Raw genomic sequence first — 8,561 nt, 5'->3', positions numbered from 1 at the left:
TCTATCATTTAGGTATAGGGCATTTTTAGGATGTAAAATGCTGTTACAATAAAATTACTATATGCAAACTTAAGTATTACTTTGTTACAGTTCCAATTGAAGTGGATGAAATAGAGCCAATTTACATATTTACTTGCAGTTGTGTTTGAGTCACACAATCACCTTTATGACCACGTTGATCTGTAAAATAATTGTAGCAATCAGAAGATCAGCAGTTTGAGAGCTTGCAGGTCTTTGCATCTGCAATGTGGAGGGAAGTGGCATCACATGAAAACACTCATGCAAATGGAAAGCGCCTCAAAACTACTTAAGAGTACTTTTTCATTTCGCACCTCTCTGCAGAGAGCCGTCTGTGCTGTGTACTTTTGGTTTTAGATGACACTTTTTAGCTAAAGGTCACACTTCTTATTGACCATTTCCAAAGTCTAAGCTGAATCAAAATGTTAGAAAAGTTAATTTAAGCAATTTCGTTGTCCAAAAATGTAATCCCGAATCCTAATTCAATTTGTATAAAAAGTCATCATATCTGATTGAATTATAACCAGTATGCCATAGTCTGTGACTTTTAGTTAACCTGTTGTGAGATCAATGATAAACAAAGGTTAATTCAAAAAATTTAAATACAAAAACAGCAGGGTTCATGTCAGAATTTTATTTGGATAAAAATCAACAAAGGAAGTAACTAGCCTGGCGCAGCAGACATCACCCTAAAGTGGAACCTGCAAAGAAATGCAGTCAAAAATCAATCTACAACCAATCTGATTAACAAATTTAAGTAAAAATATCTACATAAATCATAATATTTAATATACATTCTTTTTATTCATGGGTTTGCACTTACGGTGTTTTTAAAGAACAGCAACAAAACAAACTTAAAAACATCTCACTTTTATAGTCTATGGCTTGTCATGTATACAAGCTTTTTTTTTTTTTAAAAGGCTAATCATATTCTACATCAGAACTGATGCAGTGCAATTTGCATATGGAGTGCAGGCAGACTATGACACTGACTAGCACCTGCATTTTCAATGAGAACAGTGAACATTAAGCAGTAATGTCAGCACATCTCTGTTACAAGACTCTGGCTTCAGTCTTTGGTTCAACTTGAAACTTTATCCATAAATGAATGACATGTAACATTTCTGCAAAGTGCTTAAAGTCAGTTTAACACAGAGGTGTTTGTAAAGGAAGCAAGCTTCAAGGAACCTACATATGAGCTGTGAAGTGAGTCAAACATATTGCACCCAAAAAAAAAAAAAAAAAAAAAGTGATGGAGGAAGAAATGTGATGGAGGAAGCAGAGAATGAAAAGAAAAAATATTGTGCTGGTGTGTAACTACACAGGTTTGCTGCAAATGTTGCTCCAATGGCTCATGTTGTAGCAGTATTGCACTTAGCATTGCATTTCACTGGAAACAGCCTGAGGCAAAGAAAATCTCTAGTGAATAGAGTCAAACTGTAGAGGTATACTGCACGACTTGAGACTGAATTAATAATAATAATAATAATAATAACAATAATAACAATAATAATAATAACAATAACAACAACAACAACACCAACACAGCTATATTAAACAACTACCACAGCAGCTGCTCATTAAACAAAATAAACACACGAGACAACATCAACCGAGCTTTAAATGAATCAATACTGAACAAAATATTTCAGCTAATAGTTGTAGGCAGCATTAAAGCACCAAACGGTTCAACAAAAGAAGCAAAAATGAGAATCAGCAAGCCTATGTCTGATCAGAACACCACAAGGACTCCCTGGTCCACCGCCTGCACTCAGGTTAGCCTGATGCTCGAGGGTCATCAAGGATATGAGGCATAGGAAGGCCTATAAGAATTTGACACAATTTAAACAAAATCAAAATAAAGCAAGTTAACTCAAATTCCTTATAGAAGAAACTGCTAATGGCCCGTCACCTTTGTTGTTCATCCTGTGCGGTGTTGACTTCAGTATGGATGAGGTTGTGTACATTATATCAGATAAAAACTGTTGTCTCACAGAGGCTTGACTACATTAGAGACACATCTCTCAACAACAGCTAATTAATACTATGAATAGTTTAGAGTGTGAAGTGCCATTCCTGTCTGATATGAACACAACACAAAGAGGTCGTGTTTCTCAACACGTAGCAGACAACTGTGATTATGTGTGCAGCCATTCTCCATTTCAGCTACAGACAGAGGCACAAAGCGGGGAGAGGGGAGGGAGGTGACATGTTCAAGCTTTGCTTAAATTAAACTTGTACTGAGCGACAGTGCAACTACTGCAAAAGTGCACAGTGAGCATAAACAGCGGCTAGTAAAGCAAACACTTGCTTCAGCCCAGCATCTCGGAAAGAGCGACTGTATAACTTTCTTCCTGTTCTCGGTCCTTGTTCTCTCCATCAATCTGACTAAAAATACTGCAGTAAGTACTTGAAGCTGACAACTGAGTATGGTATAATCCTGTAGCATGACTTTCCTACTGAAAATCCTGCTCTTCAACAGGGGGAGGATTTTGCTCTCTGAGCATCAGCTAAATCCAATTCATCACACAGCATCCCTCTCTACAGACCTGACAACCCCAGCCCTCTTACCAGGCAAGGGCAGGACAGTGCCAGCATTGTTGGCATCTATATTTACTTAGACGTGATAGAGGGACTGACCCTACAAAGGACATTTTTGCATACTTAAAAGTGTTTTGATAGCAACATGCAAAAGGGAGTGTCCTCAGGTTATCGTAAACAAAGAAACGCCCAAAGCTGACAGTGGGGAGCTAAAAAATATATATATGATGGACCAGACACATTTAGTTGGTCAAAAACGTCTTAATGGCTTTTACAGCGCACCTCTGCAATCCCTTTCCTTTGCTTAAGTTTTTCCTAAAAGCCTCCAATTTGTAATTAAAAAAAAAAAAAAAAAAAGAAAGAAAGAAAAAGAGTTGTCAGGCAGGAAATCCCACAGCTACAGAGAAGTGGCACTTTGACACAGTCCCTACTGTGCAGAGAAGTAGTGAACAGTAGCACACAGTCAGTGACCAGGGCAACTTGAGAGGAAATCACTGTAGTGAAATTTTAAATGTGTATTGATAACTGAGAGCTGGACTTTCTGCTGCTGTAACAAAAAAAAAGGGGAAAAAAAGAAAAAACATTTTAAAATATCAAAGCAATGATTGTCACTGAAAGACCTACAAGATGTATCCTAAGTGTACTTGTCTACAAACTAATGCAGTCCAGTCTTTGTACTAGCATTATTATATCACTACAAAAATGCACAAGGCAGGGCACTCTGTGCCTGTGTAATGTTCTACATTTACTCTGATCATTGTATATTGCTGAGGGTAGAACAGAAGCTTAATTGGAAAGGCCAGCGATGTCAGAACAGCTGCTGCTACACACACACACAAAAGCAGAGGTAAATATTCAGCACACTGAAAAACATGGGGGGAAAGAAATGAAAAGAGTTCGTTATATAATATAGGACAGAAAAGAACAATTAAGCCTGGCATAACTGCAATAAAAACTGATATAAATAACAAAACTAATACTACTGCATAGAATTCATAAAATGATTTAAAACTGCAACAAATATGAGAAAAGAAGTGAATCAATTATCCAGTTTCAAGTGTTTCACGCTGTTGTTCTAGCTTTGTAATTCTATTTTGGAGAGAGTCTACACAGTTACCATCCACAAAGTGAGCTGTATTGACTGCTAAACTGGCGTAATTGAGAACACAATGTGGAGCTATTAAGTGTTATTTAGAGTCGCTCCCTAACGGACAAATGGCCATTCTGATAGAGGTGACTCCACACTGAAGCATACAGTGTCCCTACTACTATCTGATTAGGGCCTCGAATCACTGCCTCGGCCTATATGAATCACCCATTCAGGCCTCGTCTCGAGAATAGTCTGTGCCTCTTTATGTCCGAGCCTTTGCTGCCTCACAGCAACTCTGTTAAGTACGACTGCTGTGTGTGTGTGTGTGTGTGGGTGAGTGCTGGTCTTTGATCTAAGTAGCTGCTAAATAATTTTATTCTAAAACATGACTGTCTCTTGTGGGTGCGTTCACTTTGTCTGCCAGATTTGCGTTGGTGTATAATGGTGCACAGACAAGTGGCAGGAATTGTAAAGCAGAGGAAGTTATATTTCAGTGCTCCTCCTCTGCTGTTTTTTTGTCTCTCAAACACTGGGCGATATGCTAGACTGCATTTCCCACCCCCTGTCTGTTTTCAGGATGCTTTGCCTTGCATATAGGCACTACGCTGCCTAAATTTGTTCGACTTTCATTTACTCCTTCTCTCTTCGCTCCTCGAGTGAAATGCAGTCCCCCTTTTTAATTATATAGCCTTATTTAAGCCCCAATGCCACCAGCATCAGTGTTATTCTGGGCTGCCACAGCAACTGCGCCCTCCCCATCAGCAATTTTAGCCCCTCTCCCGACAGCTAGCTCTCCTCCCTCAGTGGGGCCAACAAAGAGAGAACTGGTTTCCCCTGAAGATGCTGACACACCCCCGTCGGTCCGTTCCAACTTGCGGTGCTTCCGTGGCTCTGGGGGTGTGTCCTGTGTGAAGACGGCGCGAATTCGCTCCACGCAGACATTGGCAGCCTCCCTCGTCTCCCTTGAGAGTTGAGATAGGCTGAGAAAGCCATGGGGTAAGTCGTCCACCACACAGAGAGTGACGGGCTGGTTTATGTTCCTCAAACGCTTGGCAAACATTACAGAGTCGTCCAGCATAGGGTCTAGTGCACAAGCCTGAGGGTGGGGAGAGAGAGGAAAAGAAGGGTTAGAAATGGTGAGAAGCAAATCTGGATTCCCTTCAGACATGTCATGAATCTTAATTAGTGGATGAAGAAAATGAAGCCAAGCATCCTCAGTCTCTTTTGTCCCCAATTTCTTTACATTCTCGCTGACTCACTCCAGCGAATTTAAAAAAAACAAAACAAAACCCCAACAACAACAAAAATAAGAAAAGAGAAAAGGAAAAACATAACTTTAACCTACCCTCTCTCTCCCATCACACTGTTTCACTTCAATATCTGTAAACCACGTACATCTTTTGGTATGCTGTCAGTTAGCACTTTAATGCCTCTGCAGCACCATGTATAGTATATAATGCATCGAAAGGGATTGTGTAATACAATCAAAAGCTCCAATTCCAGCCAGTGATGACACCATTGCCCCCCAAGTATCAACTTTTAAGTGAACAATAAGTCTTCAGAAAGTGCTCAGAAGACTAGACAGTAAATATGTACAGTTATGTGACACACAGTTAAACTCCATCTACTGAGGGAGGCTGCGCTTCCACAGAAAACTCCATAGCCACTACCATGGGAGTATGTGCTTTTGCCAGTCTACCTTTATAATGCTCAACTTATACTTGAAGTTGAATCTCACACACCTTCTCACAGAAAACACTTTACTATAAAATATAGACTACTGTTAGCACACAATGAGTAACGCAAACAATAGATTTGTACAAGTAACCTGCGAACCAGTAATTTCAGTAATTAACCGTTTACGTCCTCTTACCACTATGTGTACAGGTGGCAGCCCTTTCAGCATGCTGTCAGGGGCTAGCAGAGGTGAGCAGAAAGGATCCTTGACCACTGGAGAGCTCTCCACCTTCATCTCTGCTAGTTGCTCTGAGCGCAGTGGCTCAAACCCAAGAGGAAATTCCCTGGGGTGCTCCTGCTGTGAGCCCTCCTCTCCAGCAGGGGGTGGTATGGCCACTGAAGACAGGTCAGTGATCACTGAGGGATCTTCATCTTTGGCAAAGAAGAAACTGACATCTTCTGGCTACATAAAGGATGAGAAAATATTAGGTTAGTTCAAAGGATATCTTTATATCAATAAAAAATAAGAAAGGCTAAAACATTTTTACAAGAAAAGTTGGTTTTATAAGTCCTATAAAGTTTATTCTATCCATCTGGATTCAGTTTTCAGTGGGAGAACTGCTTCATCACTCGTCCAAATGACTTCTTCAATCTAAGCTGACTGCAGGTTTTCCCAAACTTACTAAACATTACAGTTGCATAATGACTGAAACTTGCACCACTGCCTAGCGATGAGCCATGAGCCACAGTTATGTAAACACACACGCCACTTTGTCCTTGGAAAAATCTTGGCTCAGTGCCTGACTCTTGGCTGAGCGATTCCCATTTCAGAAGGAAAAGCATATTTAATATCTTACGTCACCTCTGCTTGCTAATTTTGCTTGCGCCAGCCACTAATCCAGTGTGCCTGCGAGAAAATATGAGGATAATCTGCAACACCTTGCCAGTACTCGCACAACCAAAACCTTTTGATATCCTGTCAGCATTTCAAAGCCAAATCTGTTTGTGAGGGATGGGTGACACAATCTCGGATGAGTTCATCAAAGTGACACATGCACATCACTACAGGGTAGACAGCATTGTTTGATCAACGGCCAAAATATTTCAATGCCCCAAAAATGTTCGACCTCTTAAAAAGGCTACAACTGCGTGCCAAATCCTTTTAAAGCAAGCTGAAAGCATAGATATCCTGATCAAAGACAAGAGGCTAGTGGGATTTCACTTCACTAAAGTGGTGCTACAATCATCATTAAATTACCCATCGTCAAATACCGACAGGTTTAATTCTCACAATGATTCCCACTAACAGCCAGGTGTTATTAAAGAAACAGATCTTGGCCATTTAATACTGTTAGGTTCTTCTGCATAAGAGCATCAGCTGAAAGCAAGCTGTTCAAGCATGACCTACAGCACGCTCAGAGAGCAGCGGTGCACTGCTGGGAATGGGATTGCTGTGGGATCCCAAGTTCTGGCACGTCTGGCTCTTCACTGATAATTTCCTGTTGGGGAACTCCGAAAGATCCGTGGGGACAGGTGGGTCTGTATGAGGAGAAGAGATGTTCGCCTCCGAAATGCTCTTCCTCACTGCATCTAGGAAGCAAGGACAGAAGGAACCATATTGATGAATGCACAACTGAAATTAAGAATGCCAATGAGAAACAAACATATAGTACAATTAAGTTTCAGAAACGACACAGGATTGACAGATCAGAGCATATTAAGAATGAAGAGGGCATTTAGTTCATTAGGACTAACCGCAGTTGAAGGACACATGAAAAATAACACTGGTGACACACAATCACTTTCACTTCATCTACTGTTTCCACTTATCATGTGTCCTCTGGTTGACAGCCAATAGTTAAAAGCCTAGAATGCAAATTGAGCTATATCTGGAAGAGATGAGAAGTAGGTGGAGGAAATTCAAAAAGTGCTGTCACACGATGATAGCATCTGCCCGCCCTGAACTGTCAAAACACAGCAGTTAGTAGCTGGTCTCACAAAGCTCTACCGATCTCCTATCTCTTTAATAATGAACCATCTCAGCACCATGATGGCCTTTTACTAATGTACACCCACCAATGATACTCTCATTAGACTGGGCTTGCAGCTGTGGGGGTGTCACGAAGGTAAGGGGCACACCAAGAAAATTACAATTCGCCACCAGATTTACGGTGGCTACAATTAACAATTACTGTCAATGCTCTGCTACCCCAAAGATGAGAACTGATATGAATATGGATACAGGAGTACTACACAAATGGTTTGGCTAAAGCAATAATTAGTTAGATGCTGCATAAGAAGTTCTCATGTCACTGACCTCTTTCATGAGAGGTGTAAATGAACTTGGGGAACACTTATATTAATTGGCTCAATGAAAACACAGAATGTGGGAGATATACACCCACACATATCTGAGCAGGGGCAGATGACCAAGACATGGACAGACTGCAACTACCTATCAAATACATTCAAGCCACACCTAATGTTCCAACCTGACAACTAACAACTATAACAGTTACTTGTATACCTGTGGCTTCTGTTGGTGCCTCTGGTGCTGTGCTGGTGGAGGCTGGAGCTCTGCTAGAATCGAGCAGAGAGTGGATCCAGTTGGAGGCTCCCTGTCGGAAATCTCGCAGCAGAAGTGCAGTGTCTCTCCTCACCAGGCTCAGCGTGCTCACCTTCTCCACCTGCTTCTCAGTCTGTGGCCCACTGCCTGGAGAAGAAGACATAAAAGAAGGAAGTAAATGTACAAAACGGATAAAAGTGTTTGTTATTCTTCAGTAAGCACAAATGAATAACAACAGAGAAGACAGGAAAGCAATAATAAGAGAGGTATAATAGTCCAGTAAACGCTGACAGAGTGCATTCAATACTGCCATACAATTATTTGCAAAGCCAACAATACACAATGTGGACAGCAGGAAGGAACAGAAAAATGATGAGTGTTTTAGTTCAGTTATTGAAAGGAGAGTCAGCATAGCCAATCTCTTTGTCACAAATTGTTAGCCAATTCCTGCAGTCATTCATTGTCCTCAGTTCTCCTGCCTTGTGAAACTAAAATTTATCATCAACACACACACACACACACACACACACACACAGTAATAACATGGGGATGGTTGGTGATATTAAAGTCCTGTTTGTGGCATATTAGTATATGTGAGGGGGCAAACTCCTCAAGATGGGTGGTGACCATGGTGGCCATTTAGAAGTCGGCCATCTTGGATACAACTTT

At 40.9% G+C, this 8,561-nt stretch overlaps 1 protein-coding gene across 7 annotated transcripts in view; it reads right to left on the bottom strand.

Annotated features, from left to right (window-relative positions):
* Positions 1 to 637: 637 nt before the first annotated feature.
* lipeb (lipase, hormone-sensitive b) overlaps positions 638 to 8,561 on the bottom strand; it is a 30,958-nt gene continuing 23,034 nt past the window's right edge. For all 7 annotated transcript variants that reach the window (XM_005938251.3, XM_005938252.2, XM_042226985.1 and 4 more), the window contains 4 exons: positions 7,854 to 8,039; positions 6,735 to 6,916; positions 5,523 to 5,789; positions 638 to 4,745 (listed from right to left, as the gene is read on the bottom strand). In XM_005938251.3, coding sequence (XP_005938313.1) covers positions 4,344 to 4,745; positions 5,523 to 5,789; positions 6,735 to 6,916; positions 7,854 to 8,039 — 1,037 coding nt within the window. In that variant the 3' untranslated portion in view covers positions 638 to 4,343. The remainder of the gene's footprint in view (positions 4,746 to 5,522; positions 5,790 to 6,734; positions 6,917 to 7,853; positions 8,040 to 8,561) is intronic.

Source organism: Haplochromis burtoni, unplaced genomic scaffold (genome assembly GCF_018398535.1).
Source record: "Haplochromis burtoni strain Fernald_Lab_line unplaced genomic scaffold, NCSU_Asbu1 Contig_237, whole genome shotgun sequence".
Lineage (NCBI taxonomy): Eukaryota > Metazoa > Chordata > Actinopteri > Cichliformes > Cichlidae > Haplochromis > Haplochromis burtoni.
Note: the sequence above shows the minus strand (reverse complement) of the source record. Positions and strands in the feature narration are given on the sequence as shown.